The sequence below is a fragment of the Heterocephalus glaber genome, unplaced genomic scaffold, assembly GCF_053883595.1.
Source record: "Heterocephalus glaber isolate CG9 unplaced genomic scaffold, H.glaber_assembly_v1.0 deba00001588, whole genome shotgun sequence".
Classification (NCBI taxonomy): domain Eukaryota; kingdom Metazoa; phylum Chordata; class Mammalia; order Rodentia; family Bathyergidae; genus Heterocephalus; species Heterocephalus glaber.
In genome coordinates, this window is record NW_028258366.1 from 281,129 (window position 1) to 299,323 (window position 18,195).

General features: G+C 40.0%; 1 protein-coding gene across 1 annotated transcript in view; it reads left to right on the plus strand.

Annotated features, from left to right (window-relative positions):
* The window catches only part of LOC101714416 (mineralocorticoid receptor), a 170,017-nt gene that overhangs the window by 111,645 nt on the left and 40,177 nt on the right, over positions 1-18,195 (plus strand). The window contains exon 5 of the mRNA XM_004875121.3: positions 12,262-12,392. Within this exon, the coding sequence (XP_004875178.2) occupies positions 12,262-12,392 (131 nt within the window). The remainder of the gene's footprint in view (positions 1-12,261; positions 12,393-18,195) is intronic.

The window sequence follows — 18,195 nt, forward strand, 5'->3', positions numbered from 1 at the left end:
GTAGGCTATGCACTGAGTAAACGTGTTTTTGTCATTTTGTGTGCACATTTTATGAGCAATGGATGTCACTGCTCATGCAGTAGCCTGGTGGTGTGACACTTACTTCATCCAGTAATGAATGATGCAGTTGTTCATAATGTCCTGAACAAAATCTGCTTTGTGACAGATGTTCAGAATCAGTAATAAGAAAGGACACGTGGCTAATCTCTAATAAATTAATTGAGTTAAACTTCTTTTTTTTTTTTTTGCCATTCAGGCAGACAGTGTGTCAGGTTTTAGAATGATTCAATCAACAAAACAACTCTCTTTTATCCAAAATAGTGGAACCTTGACAATATTTTCTACGGTTCAGTTTTCTTTTTTTTTTTTTTTTTTTTTGGTACCGGGGATCGAACTTGGGTCCTTGCACTTGCGAGGCAACTGGCGGAACCACTGAGCTAAATCCCCAGCCCTAGGTTCAGTTTTCTTAATGAAAATAATAGCATATATGATTAATAGTCTTTGGAGCTTTTCGATACCTTCTCACAAAGGAAGACTTTGGAGATGAAATCTGTGATCCTATAAAGTGAGCACAGTTGTTTTCTGCCTTCTGTGTCCCCACCCTTCCTATCCAAGTGTGAGCCACTCTGCTGTCACCTTGGAAGCTCAGCCGCATACCCAGAATTTGTCCTTCTTCATACTATGCCAGGTTCTGGGTATAGTATTCTACATAGTCATATTATTATGTGACTTTTTCTTCAGAGAGAAGGTGACTTTTTAAGTTCCTAGTTCACACAGAAAAATTTGTAACAGAAACAAAAGTGATTTGCTGTCACTCTTTACCCAAACACTAGTCTGGTAGCATTTCTAAATCAGCAACTAATTCTGTTCAAATTCTTAAAATGCAGTGTACATCCAGTAGTATGCCCCCTTTTACAAATGAGCAAATGGTGGTCATTTATTGAAATTAGACAGTATTTTCAAGTTTATGCCCCCAGATATCCCCGAATGAAACAGTAGCCCACTGAAAGTTTTCTGTTTTCTATTTAACCAAATAGGTTAAGATCTAACAGATCATTAAATTCCCAGAATTTAGTATTGAAGTCTATAGCCTACTAGTGTGAGACTTGATAATAATAATGAAGAGTGTCTTTCTAGAGATCGTTGTCCTTTTATATTTTATCTGTCATATAGTCATCCTTGGGGATAGTCATACAAGGGGGATTATAGTCATACAAGGGGGATTGATTGGCTCCAGGACACTTGCAGATATCAAAATCTGCAAATGTTCATTCAAGTCCCCTGTATAAAATGATGCAGCATTTGCACATAACTTAGGGACATCTTCCCTCATACTTTAAATCATCTCTAGATTACTTATACTACCGAGAACAATGTAAATGCTATGTAAACAGTTGTTATACTATATTGTTTAGGGAATAATGACAAGAAAAATGTCTGTATATGTTCACTTCAGATGCAGCTTTTTTCCTGCATATTTTTGATCTGTAAGTTGGTTGAATCCGTAACTGTGAGACCCACAGATATAGAGGGCCACCCCATTGCAGTTCTGGCACAAGGTATTAACATTTTTGAGCATTTTTTAAGTGTTCATAAGATTCTAAGCATGCTGTTTAGTATTTTAACCTTACTGTACCTTTTAAGACCAGAGGCTCTGAGACCAGACAGCCCTACTCCAAATCCTAGAACACTGTTTCCAGTAAAGTTTGACATTCTTTTTTTTTTTTTTTTTTTTTTGTACCGGGGATCGAACTCGGGTCCTTGTACTTGCAAGGCAGGCAGTGAAGTTTGACATTCTTTCCAAAAAATGTGCTGGAATAAATAAGTCATTGTAGCATAGTCAAGAACCAGAGCCAGTGCTTCTGTGAAGGAAGGACATATACAATATAAACTTCCTTAACCAAAACCGAGAATCCAAAAAAAAAAAAAAAAATTGGCTTACTATATCTTTAGCTGTCCAATTAATTTCTTCTGGAAGAGAAACCCCTAGGAAGAGAATGCTGGTAGTATTCATGCCTTTGCCTGTACCAAAGGCCTCCACTGTTGTTACAGATGATAGATAGTAAACTGGGATTTCTTTTTAATCCTCTACAGTTTGCTGTATTCCTGACCTTATTTTAGCGTGTTTCCTAGTCACTTATCTTAGGGACAGATGGCACAGGAAGAGTTGTCCCCAGATTTGCTTAGCAGTCACTTTGGTGAAATGAATTACATCATTACTAGCCTAAGAAAGTGAAGACATATCAACGTCTTCAACTTTTGGTTAAAGCAAAACATTTTGTTAAGGCGATTTATCATAGATACTCCCAACTTCTTGTAAAATCTGAATTTTCACAGGGGCCTATGGCAACATACTTTCTTTCTTGTACCAAAAGTCTGTGTCCTTGTACCCATAAGAAACTGCTGACTGTGTTGTGTTCAGTATGTAAAAATCTATGGTACAAATTGATATTTTAGAAAATACCATATATACCATTTATGATAAAAACATTTTTCCATGCCTCTGACACTGCCTGTGATAAATTATGGTTGCCACCTAATGGAGCCCCTGCTAGATGCTTAGATTGTCGCATGTTATTTTGACTAGTGTGGAGTAGAGGAGATTGTGACTCTCAAGTCCAAGGGCAATTCTATGAAAACATATCCCTTTTGGAACATCAATTAAGGTGACAAACAAAACACTCAATTGGCTTTTAACTATTACTAGAATTGACCATGTAAAATTAATAGAGACTAGAAGGCTGTCCTATGGCCCAGTGGAGCACAAATCTAAGACATAAGTCTACACGAAAGCAAACCACAAACACCATTCTCAAGTGGTTCCTCGATCCTGGCTGCATAGAAGTTGCATAAATGCTGTAAAAATGAGCAGACATTAGACCTGCAACTAGCAAAATGGTCCTTGGTAAATATTGTTTGTGAGTTAAGGAGAAAATCTAGTAAGCCATTGAGGGGAGGGCAGTAAACTGGAATAATTTGAATGCCCAAATTGAGGTCATTTTTATTCTAATTAAGGTTTGAAAGGGAGGAAAAACCTGTTTCTGTGACTGTTTTTTAGGGAAATAAAAAGCTTGAGATAGGGACCATCTGTTACACTGACCACGTAACAAGATGTTAGATTTATTCAGATGCAATGATGTGGAGTGCAGGATCAGATGAAATATCTGGGCTTTCAGATATGCTATGATCTCAGGTTATTTAACTCCCTGCTATAGATTGATGCTGTTGCTGCTGACATTGTGACAATATAACGCATGCATTCCTAGAGGCAATTGATTGAAATAATATCATTTTAGCAAGCATGCTTAGTGGCAGTTCTCCTCTTACGATTCTAAAGACTTCAAACTCCAGTTCAGCATTGCTTTGTTTTGCAAAGAGAACAACAGCTCGAAGTCTGTGAAATCTGTTGGATTTACCTCTTCACAGTTGCTGCCCAATATTTATTTACCATTCACATAATTGTAAAGCTGTGGAGCATATAAAAATATCATAGAAAGATATGTGCCCTACTTTCAAGAAGAGCAATACAGACCACGATGATGAGAATTATCTGGTGTTTCATGCAAGGACTAACGTGAAATACCTGTTTTCTTTCTGTAATCCCTTCCTGAACAACATGATGTCTTACCCACCTAAAAGATGTTCTGTTGAGCTACAGTTCCGTGCAATGTTACTAAAAGATCTTAAGTAAAAAATGTCATTGTACTTTCCGCAGATTCCAATAGGTGGAAGAACTAGGGACCTCTTGTGCTTTGGCATTTATAAAATCAGCCAATGTGAAAGGATTACATTTATTAAATGTGAATTTGTGGAGAGAGAAAGGAGTAGTGATAAAGGGAATTCTATTTTTCCTTCCCCTTTAGGGCACCAACACGACAACAGACAGGTCTTTGAGGAACTGTTCCTCAGTGATCTTTTGAAATGGTTTATTAAAAAATTTTTCCCTTTCTGCTTTCAAAAAGTATTGAGTATGGCTTGCAATAAAGGCACAGATACGGTAAGACTAAATATCTATCAAAACACAAAGAGATAAAAGGTAAATTATAAAAATAAAGGAGAAAGGCAACAGTATATGTATTTCGAAAGAAGAAAGAAATGCCTGAAGAGAAGTTACTTAAACACAATTTTCAGTTTGTTTTATCACAGGTAAAATTGTGGATTGCAGACATTATTTTTTGCTGTATTTTTAACTGTGAAAACTTTTTAGTAGTGAGAAAATTCACATAACCTGAAAATTTAACTAACCATCTTACCTCTAAGCATGCAGTTCAGTAGTACTCAGTACACACTATCATTAGTATTCAGTTTGCAACTCTTTTAGACTCTAAAACTGAAGCTCTCTCTGTACCACCCAACAACTCCTATTCCCGCCTTCCCTACCTGTTGTAACCATATTCTGTTGTCTGTGAGTTTGACAGTGCTAGACACGGCATGTGCATGGAATCATGCCCTGTTTGCCTTTTTGTGATTGGCTTATTTTACTTGGTAAATACCATATAATAGCATGTGTGTCTTAGCTACTTTTCTCGTTGAGGAGACAAAATACATGACACCCAAAGTTAAAGGAGGAAAGGTTTATTTAGCTCACAGTTTGAAGAGGTTTCACCGTCTATAATCGGCTGGCTCCAAGGCAGAAGGGCATCGCAGAGGAGAAAAGCTTCATGGCGGCCAGAAGGCAGCAAAGCAGAGAAATAGTGAGGCAGTGACCACGGCTGTCCTCTTTCTGTCCCTTACATTCTATCCAGACTACATGGCCTTAGGGTGGGTGGCATTCATACTCAGCATGGGCCTTCCCATTGTCCACACCCAGAACCATGCCAAACCAGTTAGCGGACTGATTTAGTAATCGCACATCCTTGATCCCAGCATCACACACTCTAGATCCATCCACCTCTGAAAAGCCCCATCCATGACCACATGAGGCTTGGGGTGGGGGCATTAGACGTAAGCCACAATAATGTGTCAGAATTTTCCTTCCTTTTTACAGATGAATAATATTTTGTATGCATATATCACATTTTTTTGCCAGTCCTTCATCTGTTGATGGAGGCTTGGATTGATTTCCTCTTTTGGCTACTAGGAATCCTGCTGTTATGTACACATAGCCCTCAACCTGTGTTCTCAGTTCTTACAGAGATTCTTTAAGCAAGAATAAGCATTAAGAAAGAAGCTTTTTCCCATTGCAAAGTTCAAGAACAGTGTTTCACATGAGTCTTTCTGTAAGGATGGCAAGTAACAAAAAGTGGGAGGAGTCATCAGCTATTTTGCAAAGATACAGGGGTCTCCCACAAAGGGCTGTCTCTTGGGGCAGCATTCCATGGAGACATCATGTTAAGTCTTATCACTGTAAAATTCCGTGCCTCACACAGCTTCCTGTGTGATTTTTCAGTGAATGCCAAGGGTCACATGCGTGAGACCATTAGTGAATGAGTGGTCAGCATTGCCCCGCCTCCAGCCCCAAAGTGAATATAACAGACCCCTTGAGGAGATCAGTGTGAGAATGTGTAATGGAAGCTGCTGATGAGAACCTAGAAAGGACAGGGGGGAGGTTCAAACCATCCCACCAGGTTCCAGGCTGGAAAGTGGAAGAACCCAGTTCCATTTTCGCTATAGCTGGCACCATAGCAATGGTCCTTGTAGACATTTAGGCCCAAATTCAGAGCTCCCAAGTTCTGCAGTTCCCCAAGGCTGGGAATGTTGCTTGTATCAGAGTAGAACATAAATACGGATGACATTTCTAGGGTGGATCCACAGCTGCTTCTACATGGACCACCATATAACTGAGTGACTAAGCTTTTTGATTAGTTTTTATCTTAGTAGTATAAGCCAGTACCTGAATACTAAAATAAGAGTGTTCCATTGGCCCATAGGGCAACACTGGGGACGTACCATAACAGCAAAATAGCCTGGGTCCCATAGATATAAAAGCTGTTTAGATTAAAAGCAAGCAACCAGCATACAAATCATTTACATTATAGATGTTTTTCCTGCTCTGATTTTAATGGGACTTTTTCTATTTCCTGCTGTTTGTAACCCCAAGTTCTCAAAATCAAGGAAGAAATATTTTCTAACTCTAAATATTCACTCTTATTCCAACTGGAATTAGGTTTGGAAAAGTTGGATTATTTTAATGTACTATTTTAAAGCTATTTCAAAATGATCCTATGACTTGTTTAGTAAAATGGGTGTTCTGAGAGAGGACCAGATGAAATTGTAGCTATAAATAAAATTGGTTTCCCTGTTTTGTAAAAACCTTCAAGTTTCCCAGTTTGAGAAAATTTCAAGTTTACCAAAAAATACTTATTTCTTTAAAAATATTTTAGAACTGTTGTTTTCATAGAATGTAATCCACGTACCTTAGAATTGAAACTACAACTCTGTGCCCACTTTGGTTGTTGTGTTTGTTCACAAATCAGTATTTGTTCTGGCCCACAGGTGAGATGTGTAGAAGTGGATGGCGAGGATGAGGGCCATCAGTGCCCGTGGCCAGAAGTAGACTAATAGCTGTCAGTCGCTCGTGGGTAACGTCTCAGTAGACTCCTGCTGCCTTTATTTTATTTCACTGTTCAAAATGATTTTGATCATTTGCTTCTCTTTCCCAAAGTAGTAAAGTGAATTTTTATATTATCTTGTTCAAAGTGAGATAAAATTATAAAGTGAAGAAAAGCATTTAGCAAAAGATATTTCTGCAAAATAATATTGTAATATTAATACCAGTATCATGCCAAGAAGATTGTCCTTGTTTTCACTTCTTTGGATATACATTTATGTACATTTCACCTAATTATGCAAAAATGATGTGCTCTGAACTGTGCTTCCGAGATGGCCTATTTTCATGAAATTATAAGCTATATTGAGTACACAATACTCCTCATTTAGAGAACTCAATTTCATGCCATGGAAACAGCACTGGAATTTGAAACACAAAATCTCACCACATAGTGGGGAGCAAAGGATAAGCAAATGAGTGAGGATAACAACAGAACCTATGAGGCACCGAATCTCTCTACAGCTGGATGACTGGAGAAAAGAGCTGAAAACTTTTACTTGGGTCAGCAGCACAGACAGAGGAGAAAGCCTGAGTTTTGAAGTAAAATACCTTGGTTTGTTCCTGGCTTTCTCATGTATAAAGTTTCTCACCAAGGACGTGATGACAGCTCCTCCAGGACATAATTATGAGATGTAGCAAAAAGAAATGCAGCTGTGGTGTGTATGCCACCGTAAGTGGCAGCCCTGAGGCCTGGGGTTACTCAGGCCATCCTCCAGCAAAGAGTTAAAAGCGATGTTGTGCACACTGAAGTGGCAGAAGATGCTTTCTTTAGGTGTGTTGTCACGCGTGAAAGGTCTAATCTGTTTTCAGGTACAGTCTGGGTTTCTAACCTTTGATCTGTGAGTGGGTGTTTTATTAACACATCTCCATAACAGAAACACCTTGCCAAGGAGGTGTTTGATTCTCATGTTTGACGCAAGGCAAGTCACTTCCACCTCTGAACATCTGTCGTATCACTGGTTTTTCCCTTGGGTTACTATCTTATGTAGAGAAACAATAATGATAAAATGCTCTCTTGTTGAATTGTCATTTTGAGATTTTGGTGCTCTCTTGGCTTATTTCAACCAAAACAAAAACCGGTCTCTCAAGGAGTGTTATATTCCCACCATGATGTTAAAAAAAAAACAAAACAAAACTTTTGTATGGAACTTTATAGAATTTAAGAAATTCCATATAGTTGATTCCTATATCTTTGGAAGATTGGGATTTTTAGTAGCCCATTCTTAAATATTATAAGCCTCAGTGTCAGAAGTTACACAGTTACAGGACCACACAGCCAGCAACTGGGGGGGTGGGGGTCGCAGGCTGTGCACCACCGGGTCCTTCTGTGGCAAAGCCAAGGTGCCTGTTCCTCTTTTGCCACAGTGAGGCTAAGAAATCTAACGCGTATGGCTCTATTTTTAGAACTGCAGTGTCCAGTGCAGGTTGTATGCTGGTCCGTGGACGTCCTGAGTTCGCAGTCTGCTTTATCTCCATTTATAATCTCAGTCAATCAGTACCCACCTCCCTCCCTCCTTGAGAACTTCCCAAAAGCCACATCTGATTTTTGGGCCACTTGATATTCTTACTTTCAGCCAATTGTATTGCCCTTGCTTAGCCATCACTATCATACGCAAATTTGCATGTCTTCAGCTCATCTTCTTGTCTTCTCTTTCTTTTTTCCTTCTCTCTCTCTCTCTCTCTCTCATTTATTCATGAAATATTTATTGTGCAAATATTGGCACTTAGCACTTATCTGTCATTTTCTTCTTGACATTCAAAATGGTTAGTTGGACACAGATCCTGCCTTTAAGAAGCTTATAGTTTGCAATCAGTATGGTAAAACTGAAATGAACCTTGTTTTTTTTCTCTGAACACATAAAAAATTTGCATTTAAGAAAATCTTATGCATATAGGCAAGCTCAAAAGAAGAAAAAGTGCAGCCAGGGTAGTTTAACTCAGAACTAAAGCCTCAGTTGACCCCCCACACAAACACACACACCCCAGACTACCACAGGAGCAGATATATTGTGCTTTGGGGATAAGGGGGAATTAGAATACAAACTCGAAAGGGAGAAAAAACTTAAAACTCCAACAAGTTTGGGGCCTGTGGTAAAGCCCCCTGCATAAATCCAGGACTCAGCAAAGAGTTCACTCTCTACCAACAAGCACAGTATAACTCAACCAACTAGTCAGCCCAGGGACATAACAAAGAGGCAGAAAGAAATAAGAGACTCTGCCTATACCGTATAATATGTGAAACCTAAATTTAAACTATATGAATCTTCCAAAGAGCATTTCAGCTGATAAATTTACATAAAAACTGGTCTAGAACAAGGAAAATATTTATACTCACGAGTGTTGTAAATGCCAAAACTTCCTGTAGAGTCCCTTCTACAAACCAGTATTCATGAGGTTCACCCAGAAGATCAAAATAATGCAAAGCTGCAAAATAGATATGCTTACAATATCTGTCAGTGTAAGGACATATATATTCCATAAAGAGGAAATGTTTTATGAAAAATAATGGATTTATTTGAGAAAAAACTAAAGTATTTCTGAGCTCCTCAACATGATAAATATTGCCACTAAAATTAAAATACTGTACTAGGTCTGAAATGATGGATTAGAAATAGAAAAATTTAATTGGAAGATAGATCTGAGAGAAACACTCATAATGCAGTGTAGAGAGCTGAGATAGGAAATATAGAAAGGCGGTAAATGTGGAAGACACTGAGAAGGTCCAACACACTGCAAACAGGAGCTCAAAAAGGGAAAATGACTGGAATAGGATGAAGATACATTTAAAGAAATAATGGCTAAGGACATTTCAGAACTGAAAAATACTTTAATCTTCAAATTAGATAAGGGCATTGTATCCTGATCAGGAGAAAGAAAAATTAGTCTGCAACTATAAAACCTCATAATTAAATTGCAGGTATCAAATAAATGGGAAAAAAAAGCCACAAAAGAGAAAATGCAAGTGTCTGTCTTATGAGAGAATCACAATTAGACTAACTGAAAATTTACTCAGAAACTACAATGAAGGCCCAGGAATAGTTGGCAACTGTCCTTAAAGAAAGGAAATTGCCTGTCAAGCTAGAAATCTATAGCTTTTTAAACTATTCTCCAAGAATGAAGGTGAGATTCAGACCTTGTAAGAAAAATTGAAACTAAAAGACAAACTTCTTTTAGCAATTAACCACTCCTGAAAAACTAATAAATATATTCTTCATTAGGAAATTAAACCTAGAAGAGTGCAATGCAAAAAGTGATGGTAATCAAAGAAACACATTGGTTGATTGAAACAAATGTGGCATGTGTAAGCTTGAGAGACACTCACTTTAGTAGTGATTTGAAGACAAGTTGAAATGGACATGCTAAAAACAGTAACATGGAAGATGGGAGGCAAGAGGGCAAAGATAAAGCAGCCTAAATTTTTTGTTTCTCATGAAAAAGTTATTGATTACCTTTAGATGTGTTTAAGTGTCAGAGTTCTTAAAAATTATTTGAAGTATGAAAATATATTTTCATATAAACATAGATACATATATATGTGTACATATGCACACACACACACATATATATATACAGAGTCTGCCAAAAAAATGTATAAATCAGGAAAAGAGAAACTTGTTATAAATAATTTAATACTAAATTTGTTAAGACAGCGTGGGTTTAGTACATGTTACCTTTGGCCTCTACAATTACAAAAGGTGCTCAAAGTGGTGGCCGTGAGCTTCCAGACATTTATTAGCACAGTGAACTGCTGGAGTGTGTCTACATTTGGCAGATTCTGTATATACCTTCTAGATCCAATAGTCGAGCACAGGAGTTTTAAAAAATTGATCAACCTAATTAAAGGGAGGAAAGTAGAAAAACACAGAAGAAAAAAAGGTAGGAAAATTAATAGAATGGAAAATTCAAATATATCAGTAATAATGATAAATGGAAACAGATTAAACTGAGCTATTCAAATACAGAGACTGTTCAAGTTTTTTAACTCTGCTTTCTGCTGTTTTGAAGACACATGGGGTAGTTTGAAAATAAAGAATTGAAAGGAAGGGGAGATATCAGGCAAGCCATAAAGAGAGAGAGAAAGAAAGGGGGAAATGGAGGAAGACTTTAAGGTCAGAAAAACTTTTAAGGCAAAAAATATTATCAAGAATGACATTGAGAGCTGGATATAGTGGCATGGGCCCATGGTCCCAGCTACTTGGGAGGCTAAGGTAGAGTCAATTGAGCCCTTTTAAATTTTTTTGTTTTGAGACAGGAATTTGCTAAGTTGCTAAATTGTCTAGGCTGGGCTCAAACTGGGTAATCATCCTGCCTGGGCCTCCCAGAGTGCTGAGATTTCAGGTGTGTGCCACCATGCCCATCTTACATGCTACTTATAGATACATGTATCATAAAATGTACACACCTGAGAGAACATGATAATCCCCCAACTGAGTGGTTCCCTTGAAAGAGAAAGAGATGGGTCAAATCAAGGAGGAAGACAGAATGGGCCTTAACTTTCGCATGTTCGAGGAAAGATGGCGACAGGATGAGCATTTATTCATATTGGTAACTGTGGGTGGTAGATCCATGGCTTCTGCTACGATTTTGTATGTATGTTTAAATTCTTCCTTGGTTTCTGCTATTATTTTGTGTGTTTAAAGTGGTTTCTTAATTTAAAATAGCTTTTAGCTAATGGTTTGAGAAGAGAGATACGTAATAATAATTCAGAGCAAACTGTACTGTGTTTCATCATGGGGCCCTTATAAATGCACTCAGAGTTGAGCTGTAAGATGTGTCAGCCAGGCTGGAGTCCAGATGCCTCCTGGAAGACGGATGGCAGCAGTGTTTTCCCACAGATCTCTGTCTCTTTGGCCTGTCAAATCCTTCCCCTTTTTCTCACTCCTAGACTTTTTTTTAACTTTTTGCAGTCTGGTCATAAATCCTAGTTACTTGGGGCCTTCCGATACGTTTTTACTTTGAAGAAAAACATCTAAAAAATAAAGTGATACCTTACTCCTTCATGAAAGAGAGGAGAGTAGCTTCTGTGGTCATGTAAGTGCAATTTTTATGGAAATGTGGATCATGGAGAGAAGGGATTGCTTGACTGTGTATCTGCAAATGTGTATACATGGTGCTGAGGTCCTGTGTTCTTTGCTTTGTTGATCAGAGCAATTCCACTTAGGGTTCTTCTCAACCTTAACAATTTTTTAATTTCCCCTCTGAAATCATATTGTGGCAAATAGTTAACATATTGCACAATCTCAGTAAGGAAGGCTACGTGGAACCGAGACTGCCCATAGCTGGCTTCTGCCCAGCATCTGGCCCAGTGCTCTCCTGGTAGCCAGGCAGCGCTTAATGCCTGAGGCCAGAAGGGGCAGGAGTCTGTGAGCTTCACCCCATCACAGTGGTGTCTTGCTTTGAGTGTGGTCTCACATGACACCCGTGGACGTCATTTAGCAGAACTCTCAACAGAAATTGAAGCGTGCCATACTTTGAATAGGGCTGGGTTCGGTGCTTCTAGTGTGTTCTTACAGGGTACTAGGAGATGCACAGCAGTGATAGTCTAGAAGCAACTTGCCAGTCACTGTGAAAGACATCTAACTTGTCTTTAAAATACACATCTGCTCCATGGTGAATCCAAAAGGCATATTCGGACTCCAGTCTGTTACTAAGCCGCCTGGGTCTGATCGTGAGCCTTGTGTTCTTAGATGTTTGCCACTTTTCCTTTGCAGAGAGAAGATGCATCAGTCTGCCATGTATGAACTGTGCCAGGGGATGCACCAGATCAGCCTTCAGTTTGTTCGACTACAGCTCACCTTTGAAGAATACACCATAATGAAAGTATTGCTGCTTCTAAGCACAGGTATAGTGATGTTCACTCTAGCACTTGTTCTGCATTGTCAGGTCATCTTCCCTGTAGGAGAGTAGACCATTTTGAGTGTTCAGGTTGTTGGTACCAAAAATAATAATTTCGAAGTGATGGGAGGAGGATGTTGGCCTTTGATGAACTGAGTTACTTGCTGAGTGTGGAACTTTGTGCATGTGAAAGAGCATAGCTCCTCATCCCTGCATTCACCCAACCACCAGATGTTCACTAAGTACCTGTTGTGTGTATGGTAGGATCTGACCATTCAGGGAACACAAGATGAGTAGTGCAGTTTCCACCCTCAGGGAGTGTATACTGTAAGCCAAATTCAAGGGCAATTTTAATGCATCGTAAGAAGTGATGTTCTACTATGACAGAAGTAAGCAGAGTCACAGCGGCTCGGAGACAGCAGGGCACAGTCAGTTCTGGAGTTTCAGATTGGATCTAAGGCTCATGATGCCCTTCCTGTCGGGACAGCATGGCTGAGTATGATCACGTGAGAAGCATGTATAAGCCATAGCACTTAGTTTGGCAGGGGAGGGGGCTGCCTGTTAATTTTTAACTTTGTATATGTATTGATTTAATTTTTCAAGGTGCATCAGAGGATGTTGGGTCAGGGGAAGTGGGGAATAAGGTGAGATGTTGCTTGGACAAGATTATTCAGTGCCTATTGAAGAAATCTGAATGATACCAGATAGGCAGAGGAATACGGCATAGAGCGAAGCTCTTCTTTGGGGCTTCATGGAGATGTATCTAGCAGTAGAAGGGACTGGGGTGGGGGCAGTGGACAGAGACAGAGCTCAGTCTGATGAGAAGCACAGGGAGCTGCTAGAGGTTGTGAACACGGGGCCTGGATTTATGACAGTTGGTTGCATGATAGACAGGGAGCAGGTACACTCAAGAAACATTGCAGAGTTGGCCTTGGCCATTGGCCAGAAGGAGAAATAAAACTGATATAAGTCTGAAATGACACAGGTTTTGAGCCCAGAAAAATGACTGCCATAGTAGTGATGCCACTAACAGAAGTACGTTGGTGTTGGGACATGGAGAAGATCTCATGGAGCATACAAAGAGTTCTTTTTTTGATGGGTTAACTGTTTGATGCCAACTCTGTATAGGCATAGATGACCCAAAGATGGGGGAAATCTGGGGCTAGAACTTGGGACACAGATTTGAAATAAAATTATCCTTAAGGAAAATTGTAGTTGAAACTCTAGTGGACGTAGAGTTGAGGCAAAGAGGCAGTGGAGCCATGTTAAAGGCATGAGGCAGGCCCTGAAGGGACAGAGACTGACAGCCTGGGAGGTCAGGACCTGGGAGCGAGTGTCCTGATGGAAGCCAAGAGCCAAGGCTTCCCAAAGCGGGTGTGACTACTGGCATGGCTTCCGCAGAGAAAATCCAGAGGGCAAGAAGGCTACTGGAGTTGCCTGTTAGGCATCTAGCAGGTGCTGGACAGCCACCGACTTGCAGATTGATGGGAGGCTTTTTTAGGATCCTGGAAGAAAAGAATTCAGGGCAGAAGGTGCCAGGGAAGATGGGAGGACAGGGCTTGCCGTGGCAAGGATATCAAGTACCCGTTCCTCAGACCACTATATAGGAATTTTCAAACAGAGGGGAACAAATTTGTTCACAGGAGGGAAGGGTGGGGCCCAGAACAACAGCAGGAGACAGTTCAGAGAGTACACCTCTGAGGCAAGTGCTGTGGCTGAGGGAACCGAGGAATGTCCTGGATATCAAGAGCCAGCGGGAAGGCCAAGGCAAGTGGACCTCTGAGGAGAACGTGTGAAGCAGACGAGTGTCTGGCCCTTCCACGCCCAGCCCTCACCTGGGCCCCAATCTGATATCGAGGATGTAGGCAAAGGTACAGTCTCCAGTAGAGTCCCTTGGGGGAAAGTGGCCTCATGAGTCCAGCTGGCCAAGGTGGAGTGGGTCCCCAGACATATTTCCAACCACAAGTGGGTCAGAGGAGGAGAGAGCCTGAATCAGGCAGTACAAGGCAAAGAATAAGAGATGCAGGGCTGGCAGTGGGTAATACTCCTGGCTCCCATGTCCAGCACCTCACAATTTACAGTGTTTTTCCATATGTTGTCTAACTTAATGCTTCAAGCAACCCTGGGAGATTGACAGCCCCACTGTAAAGTGGACCAAAGGAGACACTTGAATGTTATGTGTTCAGCATCCTGCGTAAGTTAGGTCCCAGACCTAGGTCTCTGGGCTTCACATCCAGTGTGATTCCCACCCTGCCAGAGCCCACAGCCCGGGCTAACGCTGCGGTGCTGGACGGCAGCATGTAGCCCAGGGGCCGAGCACAGAGCAGGCGGAAGCGGAAGTGAAGCGGAAGCGGACGCAAAAGCATAGGCGCCATTGCAGAGGGGCGACCTGAGGCCCTGGCAGGGAGTGGGGCCAGCAGGGCACAGCTGTGTTTTGTTTGCAGCACAGGTTTGGAGGGCTGCTTTTGGCCTTTGGTTTTATTTTATTTTGATTGAATCTGATTGCCCAAGGCAGGGCATGTCCTTTCCACTGTGCCCAGGCCCCGCCATTCCTCAGTAGCTGCGCGCAGCCCCACCTCCTCTAGCTTCTGTGTCCCAGCTCCTCACTCTTGAGGATGGACCGGAAAAAGCAGGTTGTTTCTCCTGCACCATTCTTGTTGTGTTGACCACTTTCCTAATTTTTCCTTTCCGGAGTATAACTTTGGAAAAGTCATCTTTAAGGGCCGGGGATTTAGCTCAGTGGTTTTGCCGCCTGCTGCGCAAGTGCAAGGACCCGAGTTTGATCCCCGGTACCAAAAAAAAAAAAAGTCATCTTTAAATTCATTGAAAGTGATGTTAGTCCGCTTTCAAAGTAGGTTATTAATCATTCCTAGTTGGAAAAATGTTTTAAATGTTCTATCAGATGGAGGATAGATTTTAAATGAAATCTTAATTTCTAAAAATGCCTGTGTTGCTAATTCTTTATATTCTTTCATATCCATTTACACTTTCAGCCTCTAATAGATTCTGATATCATTTTGAAGTTCCCTCAATTAATTTATTAGCTTTCAAGTAGCTCATTGCTTTCAATTCTGAACTTTTATACACAGAAAAAATACAAATAGAAGGCAGGAAAATGTAACTAAAGAATTTCGCGAGTCACAGAAACTGCAGGCTGTAGTGAGCTTTATTTTGCTAATCTGTAATAGAATGCATGAAAATGGTTCCTTTTGTTTAGGAGTGTAAAACTACATACCTGACACCCAAGCATATCAAGATAGTTTTTTAGCAATGACATCACAAGGATCTCATGTTCTTTATGCTTATAGAGGAAAACAGACCAACTTCTACCCCTGTTGTGTCTCTGCTCCACTCCAGTCCATAGATTCTGGATGTTTTCTAGCAGCCCTGCTGCATTTAATAAGTAAATTCAGAAACTCTGGGCAGACCTCCAAAAATTGAGGTTTTGCTTAAGTTCCCTTTATTTGTTGGTTTGTTTCAACTTCTAAAAAATTCTGGCTGGGAAATTGGTACAGTATATTTCAGTTACAGCAATAGAATGTAAGTAATAATATTTGACACAAAGTGCTATAATCTTGAGACTTTTGGGTAACACAACCATCAGAAATGGGAAAGTCTTTGATTAATCTTAGTTGATATGTACCAAAGAATATTGGAATAGGATAGTGACATTTATTCACTCTATTTTAATGGCAGATAATTTTTTAATGTATAGGGTTGCATCCGTATAAGTATCTACTATTGGAAAATTAAAGGTTTGCTTTATTCAAGTTTATAACAAAAACATGTTAATCTGTGGATGGACAGTATAGGCGGTTATTTGCAAGCTTTTAATTTTTTTAGAAAGTTTTAAGTTACAGTTAAATTTGGGTAGAAAATTGATGTATAATTTTACCATAAATGTACTAGTTATTGCCATGCTTTTTTGTTTTTATGCTTTTAAAACAATGCTTTTTAATTTTAAAGAAAAATACCCTACTTGTTATATAATGAGGGCATTTAACTCTTAGTGTGAAAGTCAGATACTGAAAGCCACAACTGATACTTTGGCAGCCTCAGGAATTTGTGCAGTTGCCATTAGGAATTATTTTTCCCCTACAGAAAATAGATTTAAATGAACTATAAATCAAAAGTCTCCACAGTTATAGTCATAGAGTTTCTTTTTTTTTTTAGTTCCGGGGATCGAACTCCGGACCTTCCACTTGCGAGACAGGTGCAGGAACCACTGAGCTAAATCCATGGCCCCTCAAGGAGATTATTAACATAATAGTAAAGTTAGGGGCCGGGATTTCGTTCAGTGGTTCCACCACCTGCCTCGCAAACACAAGGTCCCAAGTTTGATCCCCAGTACCAAAACCCCCCAAATAGTAGAAGTTAAATTCCAGGATAATTCCTGTACTTATTTAGGGTAACAGGTTTATTTGGAAACAGTGGTTATGCCTGTAATATTCAAACAATACCGTAATACTTAGAAACTACACAGAGCCATTCCAAAGTGCTGATGACCAAAGGAAATTATTATTCACACCAGTTGTGGAAAAAGTAGCAAATACGATATGTAATTTAGAAGCAAAAGTAAGAGCAGTTTTAAACTCAAAATGCTAATATCACACGATGACTCATCATTAGGTTTTCTTCTCCTAAAAACAAAGTTCTAAGTGATCTTTTTCAGAGTTGAAGCATACGTGTAACTGCTTATTGGCCATAGTGAAAAACAAACGTATAAGTAGATGTTCAAAGTGGGTACATTTAGTCCTTATCCCGTTTCTCAATAAAGTGCCTCCCGGTGAGTCCTGGAAAAGAACATCGCCTTTCACTGGGCACAGGAGTCTGCTTGAAGTCTCAATCCCAAAGTATTCTTTTGTGGGGTGCAAAGGTGCTGGGGATGGGACCCAGGGATGTACACGTGCCAGGCAGTCCCTCTACCACTGAGCTCATAGCCTTGGCACCCAAAATATTCTTAAGTGCACTGTATTTTGTTTAACTGTAAAACCTAGCCACTACATAAAACATAACGCTTAGTTTTCTGTCTCGTGGGAGATAAAAAGTACATGATTTATTCTCTTTGAAAATTTTTAATTTTGCCTCAAATGTGCAGCCACTGTTGGTGTTACCCCAACCCAAACTAGTACCCAGAGCTGCCTCCTGGTTGTTCGGGGAGGTCACAGGACAGCATCCCCACATTTAGGGGTCCTGGAGCAAAGACAGTGGAAAGTGATTTTCTGTATGCAGCATCCTACCCTTGGGAGACGACCATTGCCCCAGAGTGCCTGGTATTTGAACTTGTGTTATGGAGATGGTGCTTTCTAGTGCTAGCCCCCAGTTAGATTACCTGTGGCTCTTCTCCTGTCCTGCAAAATCAAAATACATTTTCCTCTCTTGGAGGTGTTGGCAAATTAGAATTCATAAAATATTTTGATGATGGGCCACAAGTCAGGTAGCGCTGTGCTTAGGGGGCTGGACTCGAAAACACACAGATCTCAGTTTATACTACCCCTGCTCTGCCATTTATTTAGTATGTGCTTGGGCACATGAATCAACCTCCAATGTAGGTTCCTCATCTGGGAAATGAGACTAGTGTAAAGGTTATGTTCTAATACTAGTATCAGGATCAACTGAGCTAATATATGCAAAATAACTTGCATCTGCGACATAGTCGTTATTATTTTGTATATGTGCCAGTGCTTATCAGTATATAGTTGCCATATTCATTCATAATTGCCATTAATTGAGATTTAGTACCCAACCTCATAATCAGTATATGAGCTGAAAATATTCAAGGCCATTTATCTGCTAAGATGCTAAAGCTG